The sequence below is a fragment of the Mustela erminea genome, chromosome 8 (genome assembly GCF_009829155.1).
Source record: "Mustela erminea isolate mMusErm1 chromosome 8, mMusErm1.Pri, whole genome shotgun sequence".
NCBI lineage: Eukaryota > Metazoa > Chordata > Mammalia > Carnivora > Mustelidae > Mustela > Mustela erminea.
The window spans coordinates 20,533,433-20,556,213 of record NC_045621.1 but is presented as its reverse complement, the minus strand read 5'-3'; the positions used below and the strand labels follow the sequence as shown (position 1 = coordinate 20,556,213).

Here is a 22,781-nt window from a genome sequence, read left to right as displayed (position 1 = left end):
ACACATGGACTACTCTACCATAACTTCATCTGACTAGTGCCACGGATGGAGAATTCACCACTGCGTAAGGCTGTTCTCACCATCCATGGAGGTCTACACTCCAAGAAGCTCTTCTCATATTAGATTGCCAATTCCCTCAGTTTCTTCCACCTAAGCTTAATCTGGAAGCATGAATTCAACCCATCTTCTCCATGGCAACCCTTCATTATCAGGAACTAGTTATTGTCTTGTCTCCAGACTGAACATTCACATTGTCTCCTGGAAACTGTGTGCATGTGCATGTCTTAAATCATTTTAAAAGCCTGTGTGTTCTTCTGTTTATCTCTTCCTCACAAATGTGTCATGCAGAAAATTCTTTAATTTTTCGGTTGTTTGAATGACAGATAAGAGCGTATCTCCATGCACACATTTCTTTTTCCCTTATTATTTTACAGATAACATTGAGAAATGCCTGAGAAAGGATCAATCTATTTTAAGCATGAAAAACAGTATTTAGAACTGAATTTGAGTCATTTTACGCATTACTACCTGAATTTCTCTAATCTCTCTGGTGGTAAAAATGAATTTGCATTGAGCATAACACAAACATTTCCTTTAATATAGTCTTTGCTATACCAGCACATGGATAATCCCTTGATAAAAAAAATATTCCTAAGGTCATTTCCCAGTGAGAACACAAGAGATTTTCCCATTGAGAGGGAGAGTTGAAGAGAAGGAGGCAGGGAGGGTAGGGAAGCAGGGAAGGGGAGAGAGGGCGGAGAGATGGAGAGAGAGGGACAAAGGGAGGGTGGGAGGGAGAAGAGAGAGAGAGAGAGAGAGAGAGAGAGAGCAAGCTGGACTTACAGATCTCATTATCCTGCCATATATATGTACACACACACACACACACACACACACTGCCGCTTTGGCAGCTCTGGTTTGGGCAAATGAAGCATTAAATTCCCTTAGCACAGAGACTCTATCTAATCAGAGATCCCTGAAGTCAGCCATATATTTTGCTAATGCAGGAGTACAGATTGCCTCTTGCACTGCCTCTTGGTTCTCTGGCTTGAATCAGAGACTTCATGTAAACATCTCCTCTATCTCTTCCATTATGCCATTCCTGTTTTTATCAATCTTCTTTCCTTGAGTGATGCTATCCATTCTTACAACTTTAAACAGGACCTATGTGCCCATGGTTCTGACTTTTACATATATCCAAATGTATATTTAATTTATAAGAAAAAAAATCTATATAATACCTTTTGGTTGGTGCAAGGTCAAAGTATATGGGTGTATCCCTACTTAGCAACATAGAATATCTCTGTTTGGCCAGAGATCATGGCAGTTCCTCTTTTTTTTTTTTTTTAATCAAAGTCTTGTTGTGAGAAACAGCATTAATAGAGGTCACTTAGTCTGTTTCCTGGCAATAAAAGTTCTGCCTCTCCTCCAATAGGCAATGAAAAAATTGTGCTTTTGAAAGACAGTATCTTGGCTTCAGATAGGTTGGTCTTGATTAATTGCACTGTGATGTTACGCCAACCTTCAGTACTGACAGGCTTCCAACCATGCGAAACTAACACTTTATCTCCACAAGGGTGTTGTTCATTCCACCACTCTTTCCTTTTAACAAACACCAACCAGGAGACATTTCTTATCTTTGTATTTTAGAAAAGCAATTTTTTATCGAATAGCTAGGTGTTTTTTAGCTTATTGACACTGATTTTGTAATAGGTCATTTCCTCCTCATTGCTTTGAAAACTTGGAAGCTCAAAATCAAATTTAAGTTCATGAATGGCATCTAATCTGATCAAATCATATAGATTTCCTGTGTTAATATCATCATAAACATAATTATTTCCTTGCTAATTTTCCACTTTATTCTGACTCTCTAACTTGTATATTCTATCCCTTTGTTTAATTTTCAAAGTTGCCTCAACTGTTTTCTAAAATGATAAATACATAGATATATACACGTGATCTAGAGTACTTGCAACAATGTATTGTAGTTACTTTCTTATGTGTGCTGCTTGTGCTAGACTGTGGTCATGGGAAGACCCAGGACTTTATTTTACATTCCCAGTGTCTAGCATAGAATTTGGGCCATATTCATTAGCCTTAGTATCTGTTGAACTCTATTAACTCAGTGCCAGGGCACTGAGGTCAGTCATTTGAACTATAGCTCATTTAACCTTTAACAGGGTCTGGCCTCTAGAGGGCGCTCCAGACCTCTCTAACTAACACACTCCCCTTCCTCCAATGCCTTCAGAAGTATAGTTACAAATGGTCAAATTATAGGGCAGTTTCTCACCCAGGATCCTGATCTCCTCTTATTCTCATCCATTTTTTAGGAATCTTGTCCCTTCACTCCCTCAAAATGGCAACGGGCAGTTCTCACCCTCTGACCGTAGGAAAGTGATGTTGCTATGTTCACAGGATTATTTGGTTCCCCTAGCCATCATCAGTGGGAAAGGAGGAGAGATAGACTGACTGAATGGAACACTGGGTTGCTATGGCAATAGCCTCGTCCTACTCCAAACCTTCCTACCCTTTGCCAGTGTAGGTGCTGAAATTCTCCATGTGAAATAAGCTCTTTCCCATTTCTGTATGTTGGGAGCACGAACACACACGAAGCTCTGGAGTCCTGGGTGTGTGCCAACAATTCAGAATGTGAAATTAGCTGGGAAGAAAAAGAGTCCGTCTACTCTCTACATTTATGGACTCTCATTTTCGCTTACTTAGTACTTTCTAAAATTTTCAAGGGATAATTTTAAGAAAAAAGTTGATGGCAATCAGGGAATCAGCACGTTTTGCCAAATAGCAGTGTTAATCCTGAATGGCTAGAACCTCACTCTCCCTTCAGCTTTATAAGTTTACTAAACTTTTTGAGTGAATATTTTGCCACCTACGGAATTTTCCTTTCAAGGAGTTTCTATGACCTTTTACAAATTGTTACAAATTTGCATAGAACATCTAGAATGTTTCTTTTAAGAATCTGAGAATATACACACAGCCTTCATGATTTATCACAACAAGTGAGATAAGACAACACAATAGGAAGAAGGAAATACGAGTGCACAGACTAGCAAGTCTAGAGCCTCTCCCTGGTACACCCACAGTAAAACTTTTTAAACAATGACTGGCCTCGTCCAGATTTCCAGCAGGACATTTTTTGTTTGAAACACTGGAAGGTTATTACGAACAACGTGTGTAAAAGGGATCAGAGAAAAGTGTGGCTCAGAGTTAAAACTAGCTCCCTTCCCTACAGGGCTCATTACTGAGTCCCCAGGTAGTACAGGAACAGAGCAAGCCTTTGGGCAGAAAACGGTAGCGAATTTTTTTTCTTGTAAGCTGACAGAGAGGAAACACAGTTCTTGTGAAAATTTAGAATCTGGGCAGTAAATAGTACTCAGATGAAGGCTACTTTTCTAAGAATTTAGGTGACAAAATTTCCCTTTTACTCTCTTTTATTGAGGAGTAAATACATGAACTATGCTTTTCTGTCTTTGAGAGTACTCTCCCCCTGTCTATCCTGAGATCCTTTTTGACAAACTTAATATACATTTTCCTGGATGGCCCTATATGATATGCATCCAAGCCCACCCCCCCCCACACACAAAAATCACTCTGAATACCCAAGTTCTTATCCTGAGAGACCTCTCTCCCCCTGACACCCACACCCCAAAACGCATATCCCAACACTGTCCACATTCGGAAGCAGGAAAAGCAGGGACAATACCTCATGTGTGACTTCACATCCAGCAACTCCAGGGCGGTAACCCGTGGCTCCCCAGCCAGATTTTGCAAGATCTTCAGCCTGGGCCCGCAGTGCTTGTAAAATTCGGTACAGATATTCAGCAAGGACTCCCGAGGCCTTCGGAACTCCTCCCGAGCAATGCGTTCATCAAGTTCCTCTCTGGGAAGGCCTTGTCCTTCCTCCAGTAAGTGAAGATTTTCCCTGGGGAATTACAAAAATTTAACCGGGGGTCTGAAAAAGTGCGTGTGTGGTCACTGTGAGAGAAGAACCTCACACTGACGGAAAATGTACGATTCCTTATATTACGTATCGTGTGCATTCATGAGGAGAACCTTGTCTACAGGGTAAAGAAAATGTGCCACCCTAGAAGAGACTGCCATCCCAAACGGCAATGGCTTTACGCAAGCCGCTTCCTGAGGATTTACCCAGAAACAATATGACATGCATTAATGAAATGAAATCTTATGGAACCGTAACCCAGCTCAAAAGACAATCATTACAAGACGTCAGAATGCGTACGAAATCAGAGCTTGTCTCTCTGTACCTGATAAAGTGCAGTTTGGCGCCTTGTTCCTGGTACCTGGGAATCAGAAGAACAGTCTGCATAACGATGAGAATCAGAACAGTCTGCATAACGATGAGGCAAGCACAGGGGCCCTGTGGTGGGGCTTCCTGGGGACTGTTTCTTGTGAGAAGCCCTTGAAGCTACACATACTGCTAAGCTCACCAACGCACATGGACTAATCCTAAAATATAAAATCTTCGTCTTTCATTTGGCCACCACACATGCTGCCAATATAGCTGCTGCTATACCGTCCCACTGGTAGAGCATGCGTAGAAATACATACTATAAAAACACATACAAAGTCATGGAATGCAGCCAAATGAGGGGACTTTTGAAAAGCTTTGAAAGCAGCATGAATCCAAGTTATAGTTTTAATACCATGTGCTCTGTTTCTGGGGATCAGAGGAAGAAATATGGCAGACTTCCTTTCAGTTCTGGAAACTTACCGCTTGAGGATGGATTAATAACAGGACTTTAGAAACTCTCTTTTCCTGTGTACCTTTTATCAGATACTTGAATCTAGCCCCTGAATATCACTTACAATATATTTGTTTTTTCTTGATATCTGAGAAATTGAGGCATGAGCTAACCATCACATCAGCTAACTTACAGTTGGGTCTGATATTTGCTTTATTTGTAATATAAATGATGAGTAGGGAATTAACTTTACATAAAGGATGATACATTCTTAAAACTGTGCTTCAGAGAGAATGGAAAATTGCAAAGTTTCTCCTTAAGATTTCCCTACTAACTAATAATTCCATCCTGGGAAAAAAGAACTTTTTCTCTACCTGATTTGGGGTTTGCCCTCTCTTAAGCCTTCCTTGGAGGAAGAAGTTAATTAAATATTTGTGTGTGTGTGTGTGTGTGTGTGTGTGAGTGTGTTAGGGTATTTAGTGGTTAACACGGACAGTATGAAGCTGTGTAAGTATTACTAGTATAGCCAGTAGTCTGAGTTACAGCAAAACAGGGGCTGGTGTGGGGGAGGGAGGGGTGATTAAGTCAAGGACCACGAGAGCATCATTTGAGGACCCAAGTTAAAATTCGGATGAAATGCCTGTGGAAAATCTGCCCAGATGAAAGAAAGTTGACCCCGTATAACTGCCATGGGAATGAGAAACCACCCCCTGATTATTATTGCTTCATTGCCTTTTTCTTGGAGGCAAATGAAACAACACTGGAATAGATCAAAGACCACCCAGGCAGCAGAAAACATCTTGCGTGTCCATGCAAACAAACCGACACTGTGCCGGTTTACAAAGGTGGCTTGGATTTCTCTCTGACGGTGTTAAAAGAAGCCTTGTAACTTTAAACTCTCACCTTCCTTTCTTTTCCTTGGAGGGTTTCGCACTCAATATTGACTATTTCAGGATTCCTTGCATTCCCAATGGCTGAGATTCGGGTTGTATGACATAGAGAGACCACAGGAGAATAAGGCCAGTGACTTACCTAGTGTTCACCCCAGACGACATGGTGTGATTGGCTGTGGTGGTTCCCTTATGACCTTGGTCACACCTGCTCATCTGTGGGGCTGTCATGGGCCTGTGATAGGGACAGGAACCGCCACAACAAAAGAAAAATGGAAGTGGAGACATTTACAAAGTCCTCAAGTGACAGAAGCTCACATAAATTTTAAATTACTCACAGAGTCTTAAAAAGAGACTATTGTAAGAAAAAAGAGAGAGAGAGAGAGAGAGAAAGACTGTTGTGTTGGTTTTTTTTTGTCACACTCTTGCTGTTTCTCTTCTGAGAGGTACTTTAAAGGGATCATGGATTCCCAGGGGTCCGTTAGCATACCATGATTTAAGTTCTTCTGCTTCTTAGTTCTGAGGTATAAACTATGACACTTCAAACCAGACATTTATGAACTCAGGCTTCTAAGTCTTTACGATTCAGTGAGAGTCAAGAGCTCCTTTTTCAACTTGATAGATTACTAGGAAGTTAACTGTTCTGGACTGTAAGTGAAAGGTAAAGATGTACATAACATTTTGGCCACTTACATTGTAATCAGCTACCTTATTTTTCTGAAAAAACTATCAAAGAATGAAAGAACCCTTCTAGGCAAAATTATACTTAAGACTACCCAGAAAAATGAGTAAATTCGTATCTATTATAAGTCAGTAATTTAGATGCTCAGAAATAGATCTGAATCATCTCACAGCTTTTATATTTGTAGGGTTTACTTTAAATCCTAGGTAATCTTTGTCTCTCTGTTGACCTCTGAGAGCAATGGAAGTGACGCAGCTTTCCAAAGAAGTCTTGTATGAACTCTTTCAGGCTTGCTTTTATGATGCTCATTTTCTGTATGCTGGGTGTGGCTGGAAAGTAAGCTTTTAATAATCACACTAGACCTTCTCTTCCTGTGCCATTGTTGTGGAAGAACTTAAAGAGGGCCCCGGGCCCCTACACTCCCCTGGTATCACCCCTGTGATTATGAACTTTTACACTGCCGAAGGGAAATTATCTGGGTAGGTCTAATCCTACTGCATCAGGCCTTAAAAAAAAGCAGTTTTCTTTTGCTAGGAACAAAGAGATTTGAAGCATGAGAAGGACTCAGGGCGCCATTGTTGGCTGGAAGACAGAAGGGGCCATGTAGGAAGAAAGGCTGGTACCCTCTAAAGTAGAGAGTGGCTGTGGCTGACTGGAAGGAGGTGGAAACTCAGACCTAAAGCTGCATGATGCTGGGTTCACCAAAAACCTAAATGGTGTTGGAAGTGGATTGTTTTCCCCAGGGCCTTCAGATAAGAGCCCAGCTTGACCGCCATCTTAATTTCAGCCTCATGAGACCCTGAGCAGAGAAACCAGCTGAGCTTGCCCAGTCTGGCCTATGAAATACAAGATGTTTGGTTTTATGCCTCTGAATTTGTGCTAATGCATTACATAACAACAGAAAACTAGCATTAACACAGTAGTAATATGCTTCTTTGTGTGTGACGATCAATATTTGTTCATGAGTAAAGGAATTAGGAGAACAGAAGTGAAATGGGGCTCTTCTTACTTGTAAAAATGGCAAAGCCAACCTTATTCTTGGCTGACCAATGAGGTTAGTTCTCCCTTCTGTCAAGAGAATGTTAAATACACTGGAATATTTAGAGTCACAGAATTTTAAATGTCAGTGCTCCATCCATTCCACTCTTGGTGGAATTTTGGGTAAGTCAATGTTGGATAAGTTAGTTGACCTATTCTGATAAAAAGAACAGATAGGAGGAAAGCACTGAGATTGTATGATGTGAGGAGAAATAACAAAGGCAGCCCGTGGGAAGACTTGGTTAGTCTTCTCTATTCTAACTGCATGAAGATGCTAGTGATAGAACCAGAGAGGCCCGGAAGGAAGAGTAAAAGTAGCATTTCTCCTTAGGATATTCTTCCTTCTAGGACTTTCAGGAAACCAACATCAAAGCATTAGGAGTGGGTCCCATTGGAAGAGGCAATTTGCCATGGCTCCCTGTTCTACTACTGTTTCCCATCCCCTCAGCCAGGTGCATATGGGCCCTTCAACAGTGGTAGTCTGCCAAGGGCCTTTGGGCTACACTCTTGCTTGCCTAGGTTGGCAATATAGCCCATCATTAGAAACTAAATATACACTGACTTAATGAATCATAATCTCCTTCCCTCTCTCACTTGCTGGTACATGCTAGAGAAGTCCTTCCTGGATGGAGGGATTTCAGCTACTTCTCATTAACAGGGCAAGATGGGGCAGGAGACGGTGGTGCCTTTTGGTGGGAGTAAATCACAGACAGAATTTAGGGTAAAAGGATGTGGCCAAATGGGATGGAGGAGTAGAGACACCACCCGAGGGAGAAGTCATCCCCACCTCTGCTCCGGGGAACAATATCTCCTAGCTCATTCTGGACGGGAACAGAGAAAGCAAGCCAGGTATCTGCACAGCTTCCTGCCTCCTCCTCTTCCTAGTCCTCTCACTCTGTCTGCCCATCCTCCCTCCCATCTCCGTCTGGCCTCTCAGCGCATTCTGCTTCTGCATCCAAGACCCATGCGACAGGGCTAACTTCTTGGTACTTTGTCTAGGGCTGAACTCTGGTGTCAATGTACCTTTCTATTCCCAAATTCCTCAGGCCCTATCCCAGCACCACAGAGCTTTGCCCCACAGAGGATCTGTTGAGTTCTAGCATTAGAATAAAATTCTGTTGTTTACTTTTGTTATGTAGTTTCTGAAACTACAGACAAAAAAACAAACACAACTCTTTACAAGCAGTAAAATAATAAAAGGCAGCTTAGTTGGAATTACAGATATTTCATGTCTCATAAAATAATATAAAAGCTAATAAAAATATGGATCACATTTTCACATTCACCCCATTAGCCCTTTTACAAAACGATTCGTTCACCACTGGGTTAAAAACGCCCCGGACTGTTTTAGGTGCATGCAGATGTCTTCTTGGTATCATCACTATTGTTATTATTCATCATTCAGAGTACTTAGCATTATTTATCCAAACAACTTGGAGAATGTTTGCAGTTTTAAGCCACAAAGGGCTGGGTTTGGGCAGGTGTGTGTCAATAAAGACAGGGTTTTAGGGATTTTTAGCTGCCATGTTTTTCTTCCTCTTTCTGGCAGCTACGTACCATGTGAGGCTCTGACTATTTTCGTGATGGGATTACCTGGTGAGGACCTCTACACTGTACAAAAGGGCCTGCAGGGACGTTGCCAGAGCAGCTGTGGCTGCAATCTCCTCTCGGGCAGCAGGCACCGTCTCCACTTGTGATGTCTGTCTCTTTAGCTTCTGTAGGTAACAGGGAACTAGAGCTTCCAAGACCATCAGCATCTGAAGACTTTAATCAGAAAGCCAGTCACTTGGGTTGGCTGGGTTATACTTGGGAGCAATTAACAGCCTGATTCTGAGACCCCTTCCCGCCCCACCCAAGCCAAGAGTTAGTAAAGCTGCTGGGAAGGTTGACCGACACCAATTAATCAATTGATTCACTAATTAATCGAGCACCCAGTAAAAGCTGAGGCAGTTCTGCTTGCTTTTTGGGAGAATATGTGGGGAGGGGAAAAGTAGCGAAAGGACAGCTGGTGGAGAGACCATGGAATGGTTGGCGGAGCTGTGGCTCCGTCTAGAGAAGTCAGCGTCATGACGATCAATGTGGCTGCCACTCGGGGATTTGCTAAGAGTGATTTTCAGCTGAAACAAAATGTAGACAAGATAAAACCCTTCTCTGGGAGGCTGGCTTCTTAAAGGTTAAGCAGTTTTCAAGAAAAGAGTCTGTGGAAACAGCGTCTGTGATGCAGGTTGGAAAATGGCTGCTTACTGGAGTGAATAATGAAAAATCTCAACGACATCTTAGTGAGAGATACATGTTAAATGTGAGTACATAGAAACACTGATGGTAAAAGTAAGAACAAACACCAGCCAGACTTATAAAGCTATAATAATTAAGACAGCATAGTATTGGTGCAAGTGATGAGGGATAGAAGCAGAAAGACGTTCACCTTTAGCCCAGAAGGCTGACCTAGAGCCTGCATAGGTCCCATAGGTATCAAACACAGGCTGGTTGCTACATTCTTAAAGGGTCTCGTGACTGCCTATGTGTCTCAGCCGTAGTTAATACCGAACTGAATGAGAAGTACCAGAGAAATCTTGCAAAAGTAGTTTTATGAGAAGTTCAAAGAAGGCATTTATGATCCAACATTCCCTGCGTGTCGTCCTCCCCTTGAGCATGAAGCATATAACCACCAGCGTCGTAGAGCAAAAAGTACAGATCTATTTGCGACAACATGGATGGAACTAGAGCGTATCATGCTTAGCGAAATAAGTCAAGCAGAGAAAGACAACTATCATATGATCTCCCTGATATGAGGAAGTGGTGATGCAACATGGGGGCTTAAGTGGGTAGGAGAAGAATCAATGAAACAAGATGGGATTGGGAGGGAGACAAACCATAAGTGACTCTTAATCTCACAAAACAAACTGAGGGTTGCTGGGTGGAGGGGGTTTGGGAGAAGGGGGTGGGATTATGGACATTGGGGAGGGTATGTGCTTTGGTGAGTGCTGTGAAGTGTGTAAACCTGGTGATTCACAGACCTGTACCCCTGGGGATAAAAATATATGTTTATAAAAAATAAAAAATTAAAAAAAAAAAAGTACAGATCTTTCTGCCCATAGGTCCTGTCCCCTTGCTACTTAAATAAACTCACTAAGTTGCACCTTACAACATCTCAAGAATTCTTTCTTGGCGGGGGAAAAAAAAAGAATTCTTTCCAGGCTGTTGTACTCTCTGACCCCATAACACAAGGAGAGACAGACAGACATGTGGAACAAAATAAGGAGTCTGAAACAAATCCACAGATACTTGATTTATAACAAGAATGACACTGCAACGCAATGGGAAATGCTAACCTTTCCATAAATGGTACTTTGTCTATTGCCTATTAGTATCTATATGGGAAAAAGAAATCTTGACTTTTACTTTATATCACACCAAAAATTGAGGGTAAAAACAACAAAGCATTTGGCAGATACTAGAAGGGTATATATTCATAAGCTTGGGTTAGCCAAGATTTCTTAAGGGGACACAGAAAGCACTAAATAGTAAGGTAAATAGTTATACATTAGACCACGTTAAAATGAAGACTTCTATCCATTAAAAGATAATGTTAGGTGAGTAAAATTATAAGTTACAGAGTAAGAGATGTTATTTGAATGCATATAACCAGCGGTGTGCAGGAGTGGACATTTAACAGGTCAAGGCAGTCTATATATGCAACTGTTTCCAACCCCATGTTCAACGATGTCAGGCTGGTATCCCATACTCAGCTATTTCTAGATATTAGCAAATTACCAATGCTATGTATCAGGGACTCTATTCCCCCAGAGAGCTGGTTATTAAATGTTTACCAGCACCTCAGTCCATATAAGCTCAAAGGACTTACATCAGATTCTTTGGACAAATTCAACATATCAAATAAAATAAACACTGATAAACTCATTTAAAAATGGGTGGAAGACTTCAATAGGCACTTTGCGAAACTAGTTATCCAAATTGCATTAAACATCGGGAGAGCTTCCAAACCTTCCAGTTTGGAAGAGGGAAATGCAAACTAAAACACACAATGAGATATCAATATCACCCCCCAAAAAAAAGCTAAAATAAAGACTGAGTATCAAATGCTGATGAGGCAGCAGAGTATTGGGACATGCACACGCCACTGGTGGAAACGGAGATTGACACAGCCACTTTGGAAAACAAGTAATATCTACTAAAGCAAAACATACAGATATTCCATGACTTAGCACAGCATTTTCACCTACAGAAATACAGACACATGAGCTCCCAAAGACGCATACAAAAACATTTCACTGCAGCAGTATTTGTAATGGCCTCAAATTGGATATAACACAGAAATCTGTCCATGAGAAATCAATTGTGGCATAGACATTAAATACTGGAGAACAAACTGGTGATGCACAATGATGTGGGGGAAACTCATAAAGTAATATTGAATAACAAAAGCGGGACATTAAAAAGTACCTACTATATTATTTCACTTGAATAGAGTTCAGAAATAGACAAAGATGATTTGTAATGTAGGATAGTGGCTCCTTTGATTTTTCCATTTGAGTGGTCGTTGTGTAGATGGGTTAACTTTATCAACATTGGTACAACTATAAAGTTATTATTTTTAAAAAATTTTTTTGTATAAATGTTGTATTTAAATAGAATACATTTACTCTAAAAATTTAAGTACAATAGGGACTCGGTGTTACCAGTGCTGAAGTATTATAAGAATTGTACTTGTTCCTTGAGAGAGATCCCAGGGGACAGCTGCTTAAGACACCTTGAGTCTACGCAGAAATTCAGGAACCCCTCTGACAGAACAGAATAGCAAACTAGGGAGGATAATTCTTTCTTTAATTTTAATTTAACGTAACAAGATTGGACTTTGGCCTTTAGCTCACAATGACAAGAGAATTTGATTGTGAACTTGAATTCCTTTTGATTTCAGCGTGTTTCGATTTTAACTTGAGAGAGGATTTCATGTCTCACCAGAAATTTGATAATGGAAAAAATTTTTAGTTAAATCTGGGGGTTTTCTAGGTCATTGGCATTTTGACATTGGAGGAGATTTCTGCATTTTACTACTGCAGTGTCTGGATATCACTTCCTCTCACTGCAGATCCTCTGAGACATCCTACTAACAATGTACTTGGACACACTTGGAATAGGAAATAGGATAGGGAGTGTTTCTGTACCCACAAATAGAGTGGGCTTGGAGTTAACTTGACACAGGGTTTCAACCCCTGTCACGCCATTTACGGAGCTGTGATATTATAGGAGGAGCCCAAGGGACGGAGGAGAAGGACAATCATTATAGACTGCAGGTTTGCTCCCTTGAGGGCCATAGCCATATTTCTGGTCGACCACAGGCATGATATTGAATCCCCACTGATTAACACCAAAAAAAGCCGGGAATCTTGGGGTTGGGGGTGGGTGGATATTTCTTACTCATTTTTCATGCAGAGAGAAATCAATTAATCTGAGTCCTGGTCCCTCTTTGCCCCTTTCCTCATTTTGTTCTAGGGGAGGGAAAAAGACTAATCTGAGAGAAAAACTGACAAAGATATACTGGCAAAACCAGCTCCGCTGTTTTCTTTCTTTTTGCAAGAGCTGGCAACAGGGTAGGACTTCTTCCCTCCACACTGAATTTTCAAGGCGGTCCCGTTTCCAGCTTGATCCTTATACGAAAAATATGATAGCATGTAACCTGTGATTTTGTTCATGAGCTAGATATTACAGGAAAAGATCAAAGTGGATTGAGAAGTAGAGAGGGAGAGATTGCCCAATATTGATATAATTGAGGATTATATCATTAAGAGAGTTGATTAAGCCAACCTCAGGGTGCATTTAAAGGAATGTAGCTCTATTATTTTTAGGGACCTATAAGTACATAACAGGGGGCTATCCCTGATTCATCTGAATTACTGTCTCTGTCTTTAAAAGGTCTCTTTTAATAGCAAGATGAGACTGATTTCCATGTTGCGTATCAGTGCATAAATCAGACCAAAGCCAACGTCCTGAAGTAGGGATGACACCTCCCATGTGACTCCTTTGTGTTCCTTACACTTGGCGCAATGACAGGCAAGATTGATCTTCTTGCTCTTTGTGGGAAAGGAGTTCTTATTGCTCCATGAAAAGCATTTTCTTCAGTAATTTAGTGGTTTGCCCTGGAATTTTGTTTGCTATTAATTTGTATCACATGTCAGGACAGTATTTCCTGAACAAGACTAAATATCTTAGCTGCTGCACAAATTCCAAATTTTAGGTATTTTACATTAATGAAGATTTACTGTATTTTCCAGAACCTGTACTATGGTAAGTTTCCTAGATGTCGTTATTGAAAACATCCTTGCCAGAATATTACAAGATGATATTAGCAAATGTAACCCTTGTGTCCGCTCACTTCTATTTTCTTAGCCATGTTTACTTATCACAAGGCACAGAATAAAGGGCTGAATTACCTTCTGAATGACTCCGGAGCATATGCCACCACAGTCACACAGAGTTTAATGGCCTCGCTTATAGAGAATGTCAGGTCTTCGTTTCCATAGCAGAAATCTGAAGGGACAGAAGGCCAAGGTGCAAAATCAGAGTGGAGTCCGCCAGGGATAAAGAAGAAATTATCACTCTTAACATTCCGGTTAAATTTTATAGCCATTTCTCTGTCAGATTTTATTCCTACACTGTGAACACGATTAATTTCTTCATCTAAAGGGACTGAAAATTCTGTTTCCCAATTTTGAATAATCAGATGAAAAATAATAGTGCTTTTTGGGGGGTAGTTTAGAAAAAAATCTGACCTACTAGATGATATCCAAGGACATGCAGATGTCTAAGACATGAGACTTTATCGTTGAATTCTCTCTTCTACACATTCCATGATCATAAAAGACCATTTTAGAGAGTTACTCACCTAGAACTGTCTGGAAAAACCTAATTTTCTGAACACTGTGTTACTAGAGCAGTGTAGTATCAGACACCGTTTTAATACAATTTCCATGGTAGAGAACTCCATACTCTTTAGGATTTTCAAGAAATTAAAAAAATTTTTTTGAAGATCTTGTTTTTTTGGGGGTGGGGGGGAGCGAGCGAGCGCTTGCAGGCAGGAGTAGAGGGGAAGGGAGAGGGCCAAGCAGACTGTGCAGAGTACCCAGCCCACAGCACTGCTTGATCCCTGCCTCTCAGAGCTTGATCTCTGAGATCTTGACTCCAGCGGAAACCAAGAGTTAGATGCTTCATCTAACAGACTAAGCCAGCCAGACACCTTTAAGATTTTCAAGAAATGTAAGAAAAAACAGGAGATAAGAAATGTACTCATTCAATTTATACCACTCTTCCATTTTTCTTTCTGTTTTGATTTAATATAGAATTTAAAATAGACTCATTAAAAAAAAATTACAATCTACAAAGGGAAGGTCAGGGCAACTTCTGTTTTTACCTAATGATTTAAGAGGCTTCTCAGCTTTGACCAGCTCTAAGATGTCTAATATGTCAGTGGCCTCTCCTTCTAGGGACTGCAGCAGGTCAAACAGGCACTGGGCCGACACGCCTTTGTTGGGTCCGTTATTGGCAGCATCCTGTATGAAGAAAGGCTATTTTAGTTTATTGATTTCTGCCTTGGCATTAATGTGGTTTGATCAGGAGTTCAAATCTCACATGCACCACCACTGATAACAATTACATCGATTTGGCATGCAGCTCCCAGGATCCAGCAGTGCTGCTACATGATTTTTGGAATGAACACTGGGCTCTCAAGGGATGTATTGTATGTTGATCTGGTACAAAGAGATATTTGTACAAACTCCTAAAAATACAGCAATATGTAGACCTCCAGAACAATTCATGTAAATGTCTCCTCTGGTCTGCAATGGAAGGGCTCAGCATTCCCAAAGGGGCTTTTGCAATGTAGGAGTTGAACACATCAAATATGTCTGGGGAAATAGACGTTTATTTTAATAACTCTGGGCATTTTTCAGGTCTTGTTTGATAATATAACTCTCAAATGGAGATGCTTGCCATTTAAAATCTTGCTATTTAAAATGGCTTTGATTCATTAAAACAACAAATCCCTCTAAAATTCCTACTATGTGCAATGTACAATTCTATATACTGAGGTTATAACAAAACAAAACCAAAAAAGGCATACAAACAAAACAACTAAAAACAAATCAAAAGCAAACAGAAAGACAGATGAAGGTCTTGCTTTAATGGAGCTTAAATTCTATTTTGGGGTATGGTAGAGATATATATCAGTGCAACACACGCATGACATGTGATGTGGTATAAGCATTCTGAAGAAAAAGAAAAGCAGCGTGAGTGCTAGACAGTGATAGAAAGGAATGAGACTCAGGAATCTCTTCCTTTTTATTAACAGAGTACAAAAAATTGGGGAGTTGGCCTATCTATATCCTACAGGCAGAGATGAGTGTTGAAGAAAAATGAAGAGAAATAATTTATGATTCGTACCCCACCAGTTGAAGAAAGAGAGCTGAGACACTGATTATACAAACAGACAATATAAATTAACAGGTCATATATAAAAATAGAACTCTGATCTATAACCTGTGGTAACCTGCCCAGGAAACCAAATCATTGTCCCCAGTAATCCGCCCAGGAAGCCAGCTTGCTACAAGTCAGGTTAGTAGGAAGTCAGACTACTAGCTCTACTGGAAACCAAACAATAACCCGTTTAACCATTGGCCCCCAAATGGAGGACTTGATGACAACTGACAGATTAGGGAATCCTTCCTTGTTCCTGCTTTCAACTAGACCAATCAGAGAAAGACAAATATATACCCTTAGCCAATTAAATAGGATGGCTCACATCTAGTTAGCCTGCTTACAGCTCCCCCCCACCAACAGCCTCCAATCAGGGCATACCTGATTTTTTTCTCCACCATAGAATTTTCTTACTCCTCCGTCTGCCTTTGAGTCTTTGCCAAGACCCAAGTGGCGAACTCCCTTGCTACAGCAAACTCTAACTAAAAGAGCCTTTGCTTTTCTCATGGGGTTGGCCTACATTTATTTCCCCAGAGCTCACTTACAGGAAACTCCAGGAGAGGGGCCACACTAGCAAACAGCTGCAGCACAAATGGTTTTCGGTGTAGAATGTAGAACTGGTGGCAGGCAAATTCGATGGCTTGACGCAACTGGGGGTTACTTTCATAATCGGAGTACACCTGTGGAAAAATGCCACATATTCAGAAAATGCCTCAACAGCATATCAGAGTTGTGTTTGCTTTTAAAATTCATAGTTATGGAGGGGCACGTGGGTGGCTTAGTCGGTTAAGTATCTGACTCCTGATTTTTGGCTCAGGTCATACTCTCAGGGTCCTAAGTTCAAGCCCCGTGCCAGGCTCTGTGCCGAACATGGAGACTGCTTAAGATTCTCTCCCTCTCCCCTTCCCTGCCCTCCCCCCGCCTGCCCCTCACAGTCTTTCTCTCTCTACAAAAACAAAACAAAACAAAAACAAAAGACCTCATAGCTATGGGAAGCGTGGAGAGAAACGGCTAATTTAATACGCTGGTAGATGGGAGTATAACAGAGTATAACCTCTTTTGTGAGAAATTTGGTAATAAACATGAATATGTTTTTTCCTAGGGAGTTTGTAGCTAGGAATTTATCTCAAGAAAAGAACTGGACAAAGGTACAAAGATGGATAGACAGGAATTCCTACGTAATTTTGTTTACAATAGTGGAAAATTTCAAACAAATGAAACTATTCATAAATCGGGATAGGTTAAGTGACTTATGGTATATGCAAACAACAGAATATTATGTAGCTATTAGAAGGATGCTCTAGCACTGAATGTAGCTACATGAGAAAATGCCTGTGATACTCTTAGTGTGGTGTGAGAAAAGCAGGTACCAAACTCCAACATGTGGTATGATCCAACTTTTGTTCAAAAAAAAAAAAAAAAAAAAGGCAGGATAGAGTGTAAGGATTTTCAAGAAGTATGAATAAATGGTTATCTAGGAAGGAGGGTTATGCATGATCTTTGTTTTCTCCTTTAAAATTTATCTTCTGGATTTTATAACAAGCATTCATTATTTTTAGAAATCTGTAAAAAAGTCATAAAAATAGAGAAAATTTCAGCTATTTAAAAATAGGAGAGGCCTGATACTCAAGAAAATGTCTTGCCCCTGTAGATTGAACAAACCCTACTTTGCACAAGCATGAATTACTTTTATAATTAAAAAAAAAAATTCTTTAGTTATTTGACAGAGAGCTAGAGAGCACAAGTAGGCAGAGCGGCCAGCAGAGGGCGAGGGAGAAGCAGGCTCCCTGCTGAGCAGGGATATGGGACTCTATCCCAGAACCCTGGGATCATGACCTGAGCCCAAGGCAGATGTTTAACCAACTGAGCCACCCAGGTGTCCCCAGTTTAATAATTTTTATTAAAACTTCCATAGAAGTAGAGGACTGCGATGAGCCCCTAAGCTCTGTCTGAACTTCAGCCACTACTCCTAAACATAGCCAGATACACATGAGACCTGAGTACATGGAAATTGGTCCTGCTGACTTAACCTCCTGCAGTCTCAGCATAGCAAGTTTAATAGCAGCAGAAATCTCGATTCAGAGATCAGAAAATCTCTCAGGAGAAACATCATCGGGACACTTGCCATACATTTGAGTAAAGAGAGCAGTGATTCCCAAACTTCTAGGGCATCAGACCCCCCGGAGGTCTTGTAAGAGTCCAGATGAACGGGCCCTGACTCCACAGGTTCTGCTTAAGGAAGTCTGGGGTGGGGCCCAAGGATGTGTATTTCTAACAAATTCCCAGGCAATGCTGATGCTTCTGGTTCAGTGACAGCACTTTGGGAACCCCTCAAAGAGTGGATAGAGGAAATAGGAAAGCCTCTTCCAGGTCTGGGATATCTCAGGATAGATAGAACAGGGTATTGTGACCTTCCGGAAAATTCTGGGGAGATTTCACTTGGTGCTGTCGACTGCCACAAAAGCAGATAACTCCATCCTTTAAAAGTCTTAGTACAGGTCTTGTTGACCTGCCGTAGGGGCAGGTGATTTTCTGGAGAGGAGGCTGAGCCACACCTGCAGCATGGTGGGCAGGATCCACTGGTAGCCGCTGAGAGAGAACAGGTGGTTGAAGTGCACGGCGCTGTTGATGACAGTGGCAGCGTATTGCCGGAGCAGGGCGCTGTCTTCCGGGTGGAGGATCAGAGCCCCGTTGAACACGTTGAGGAAGAGCATGATTTCATCTCCCCAGGGAAACTCACTCGGCATGCCCAGGAACATCTCTTCTAGGAGCTGGATCCACAAGCTTTTCTGAAGAGTGTCGAGGCCGAACAGCTCCTTGCCAGCTGTGAGAACATGAAACAGCAGAGACAGAATTAGCCCCACGCCAATCCTGTCGGCGTGGGAGGACGAGCCCAGCGGAGGGCACTGCTGCTTCCCATTTGTTCCAATCTGGGATGTGAAGATGTGCTGAGGAAATGCTTCCAGCACACGCTGCTGCCGCTGGTCTCACACTCCCTGGTTCTCAAAGGACTTCCATCATCACCTCTTTGATTCGACTCTGTAGGCAAGACACGGCTGGTATTTGCAGCGTGTTGCTACTGCTTCAACTGTGGCTTTGAGAAAAAAGTTAGTTGTTGCAGAAAGGAAATGGCAGGGCTGGGTCTGGTTCTAGATCTCTAAACTCCTGGACAGACTAGAGCTCTTTCTACCTTTTGCTCTGGAGCTTCTGGCTGGAGAAGACATTGAACACTGGGAGGCTAATTGTGAATATCTTAAGTTAATAAGTGAGTCACCCTGCAAGGCTTCAAAGAGAGTCTCTTTCTGTCTCTCTGTCTCTAACTAACTCTCCATTCAGGTGTAACTCAGAGTAAAACAAACATGCACAGATCTCTAATGGAGAGTTCCATGACTTTTGACAAAAATACACACTCATGTAACCAACGCACTAGTCAATATATAGACCATTTCATCATCTCAGAAAGTTCCTAGGAGCTCCATTGCACCCCCCCAACTCAGAGGAAACCACTGTCCTGATTTCTGTAAATGAATTTTGCCTCCTGAAGTTCATATGAACACCTGATCTTCACTTAGTCAAGTAATAATACCTACTACTACCTACCCTAACAATACCATACTACTGCTTCAACTGCTTATGGAAAGAAGATGTGGTATATATATATATATATATATATATATATGAAAACTACTCAGCCATCAAAAAATAAAATCTTGCAATTTGCGATGACATGGTGGATGGAACTAGAGGGTACTACGCTAAGCTAAATAAGTCAATCAGAGAAAGACAATTATCATATGATCTCACTGATATGTGGAATTTAAGAAACAAGACAGAGGATCATGGGGGTGGGGGGAATAAAACAAGACAAAACCAGATAGGAAGAAAAACCATAAGAGACTTTTAATCATAGGAAACAACCTGAGGGTTGCTGGAGGGGACAGGGGTTGGGAGATGGAGTAACTGAGTGATAGACATTAAGGAGGGTACGTGATGTAATGAGTACAGTATTATATAAGACTGATGAATCACTGACCTCTGCCTCTGAAACCAATAATACTTTATGTATTAATTAATTGAATTTAAATTAAAAAAACAAAAGCCAAACATCCCTGCTTATGGTTAGTTAAGAACAGTGGTCTCCGTTTGATCCCTGGAATAGCATCATCGGCATCACCTAGGAACTTGCTGAAATTTGAGTTCCTGGGCTCCATTTCAGAGCTACTGAATGAGGAACTGGGGAGGGTGGACCCAGCAATCTTTGTTTATCAGATTCTCCAGGTGATTCTGATGCCTCAGGCTGAGAAGCACGGGCCTAGAGAAACTTCGGCTGGTAATGATGCTTTCCAGCTGAGGACCAAACAAAGGCATAGGAAGCCCAAGAAAAAAATGCATTTTTTTTTTTTTTTGATACCTTGGGGATCACTGAAGAGTGAAAATTCAGCGTCAATAGCACTTCGGGGGAATGAGGGTAGTCGGAGGAGGTCTTCCTGGAGCATGGAGACATGGGACTGTTTGTGGGCTGTGGGGATCTTCTGAGTCAGGGAGATGAGAAACAAAACCCGCCCGACTTCCTCCAGCTTCCGAGTGAACACCTGGCAGCAAACAAAAGCAGGAGCAGAGGAAAAGGAGAATTAGCAACCCTGAAATTAAAAGGAGTGAAGATCTTGAAGTCAAATCTTTCATGGCAAATGCAGCTGATTAAAAAAAAAAAAAAAATCAAGGGGGGGCAGTGTTGAATTGAGGGAGAAATTTTTTTTTCTTTACCCCACCGAAAGAGCAAACAATGCTTGATTGACTCTTACTTCCTGTACCCGCCTGTTCCACAGAAGGAAGTGTTTCTCAGGGGTTTGCAGGCTGCCGGAGCACAATGCAAGCATTGTCAGGAATCCTTCCATATTAAATAGAGCCCATTTGTCTGGATGTCACACTGTGGAAGATTTTTTCCAGCAGGAGCCAGTCAGTAAGTTCCAAGTGCCTCTACCATTTCCACTGATGCCTTAAGCTGTTCTGGGTTTTTCTCTTAAAAAAGGACTGAAATGGGATCCAGGCAGAACCTATCTTGGGACAAAAGCTGATGGGACCTAGATAGCATGGACAGGATTCTCTTGGTCCCTTCTCTTTGTTCCTTTTCTATTGATGATGGGTGCGTAGGGGCTATCATGGGCAGTCCAAAGCTGCTGAGGAAGCTCCAGGGCCAGAACCACAGGCTTGAATATTACAGTTTCCCTGCAAAACTCAGAAAGAAATCTTAAAATTCCAAATTGGAGTGTATGTAGAACAACAGCTCCATTTTATGCAGTTTAAAAACATATTCTTAAACATAAAAAGAAAACACTAATGAAGTGCTATGTTGATTACGGTTTTAATTCTTTTGCTGCCAAAATCAGGGGCTGAGATAACTTGGGGGTAATTAGTTTAGAAATTATACAGTTACGTATACTTAAGACCCAATACCTCACAGTTTGTAATACTTGCTTCTTTCCACTGCAGTTCAGGTTGTTTATGCTAACTATATTTTTAATTATTTAAGTGGTCTAATTCTATGCCATTTTCATTCATTTCATGAAGTTATTTTGAATCATTTGATGTCAAAATAACCTTGATATGTGCAGAGAAACAGAAAAGATAAATTATCCCGAAATTCTTGTTTAGACATTTTATTAAAAATAAATTAATGTGGGGGGGTGCCTGGGTGGCTCAGTCAATTAAGGTCTTGGATTTTGGCTCAGGTCATGATCTCAGGTTCCTGGGATGAAGCCCCCTGTTGAGTGCACTTGGTGTGGAGTCTGCTTGATAGTTCCTTCCTCCCCCCTTAGCCTATCCTTCCTACTTGGGCATGTGCAAGAGTGCACGTGCTCTCTCTCTCTGTAATAAATAAAATCTTTAAAAATAAAAAAAAATGAATTTAACACAAAAACTATAATAAAATTGTATCATTATTCAAATTGTGGACTACTGTTATATTTCTCATACAAATAGTGAATTTCTTTATTTTGTTCTACAATCATATATTTAAGTACAACTGCTTGATTATGTCTCCTCCTGTTTTAAGGGAAATTAGTAAATGCCTGAGGCCAGGTGACCAGTCAATGGCAGAGCTAAGACTGTGTCCAAGTCTCTGCAGCTTAGCTCAGTGCTTTTCCCAGGCATTATACATTGATCCCTTTTATTTTATTTTTCCCAATTAGTGTAAACCTCTGTGGCAACTTTCTTAGAGTGACATTTGTGTACTTCCAATCCTGGTTTACAAAAATGTGAAAAGAAAACTTGGAAACCAGGAGATAAATAAATTCAAAGATTTCTAGCGTTTATACCCAGTGATTTGTCATAGCATTAATCCAAGTGAGTGTTCCTTGATCCTTTTACATTATGATCCAAATTATGAAAACTAACACATGATTTTTGGGAACTATTGATTGAGGATCTACCCATCCATTCTCTCTGGAGAGGACTGAATCAGAATCTCAGGATTGGCAACACATTCACTGATCATCTATCCCAATGACTTGATAAAACCATATAATAAAATAGAGGAGGGCAGGCACCTGCTTCTGAATGAGCTCCTGTCCTTTCTCCGGATGCATATGCACAAGGTTCAGCTGTGGGGATACCGATCTCCGGAAAGGATAAATATCCCGAACATATGTCTGTGGCAGGATTACACAAAGAGACAAAAAAGAGTTCAGATGATTAAATGTTTGACTCTCATTTCCTCTTTACCCAAATGTCAAGCAAAGTTATGTATTTTCTAAAGGTTTTATCATTTATGCTTTCCAATTCTATAAAATCCTAGGGAAGAAAAATCCCCACCTCAGAAAAGCATCAAACCACCTAGGCTTAGCATCCTTTCCAAACACTAGGGTGCTCCATCAGGAGCAGAGGAGCCAAGGGCAATTTAATAAAGGACATTCTGGAGGAAGAAAGTCATTTTAAAATGATGGCCTTGAGGTGCCCTTTGATCAT

At 41.1% G+C, this 22,781-nt stretch overlaps 1 protein-coding gene across 13 annotated transcripts in view; it reads right to left on the bottom strand.

The window, feature by feature from the left end:
* Positions 1 to 22,781, bottom strand: part of UNC80 (unc-80 homolog, NALCN channel complex subunit) — a 228,312-nt gene that overhangs the window by 34,283 nt on the left and 171,248 nt on the right. For 12 of the 13 annotated variants that reach the window (XM_032354642.1, XM_032354650.1, XM_032354653.1 and 9 more), the window contains 10 exons: positions 22,364 to 22,465; positions 20,230 to 20,410; positions 18,374 to 18,642; positions 16,364 to 16,498; positions 14,758 to 14,896; positions 13,781 to 13,877; positions 8,922 to 9,092; positions 5,751 to 5,843; positions 4,281 to 4,316; positions 3,719 to 3,937 (listed from right to left, as the gene is read on the bottom strand). In XM_032354642.1, coding sequence (XP_032210533.1) covers positions 3,719 to 3,937; positions 4,281 to 4,316; positions 5,751 to 5,843; positions 8,922 to 9,092; positions 13,781 to 13,877; positions 14,758 to 14,896; positions 16,364 to 16,498; positions 18,374 to 18,642; positions 20,230 to 20,410; positions 22,364 to 22,465 — 1,442 coding nt within the window. The remainder of the gene's footprint in view (positions 1 to 3,718; positions 3,938 to 4,280; positions 4,317 to 5,750; positions 5,844 to 8,921; positions 9,093 to 13,780; positions 13,878 to 14,757; positions 14,897 to 16,363; positions 16,499 to 18,373; positions 18,643 to 20,229; positions 20,411 to 22,363; positions 22,466 to 22,781) is intronic. The other variant, XM_032354649.1, reaches the window with a different exon arrangement.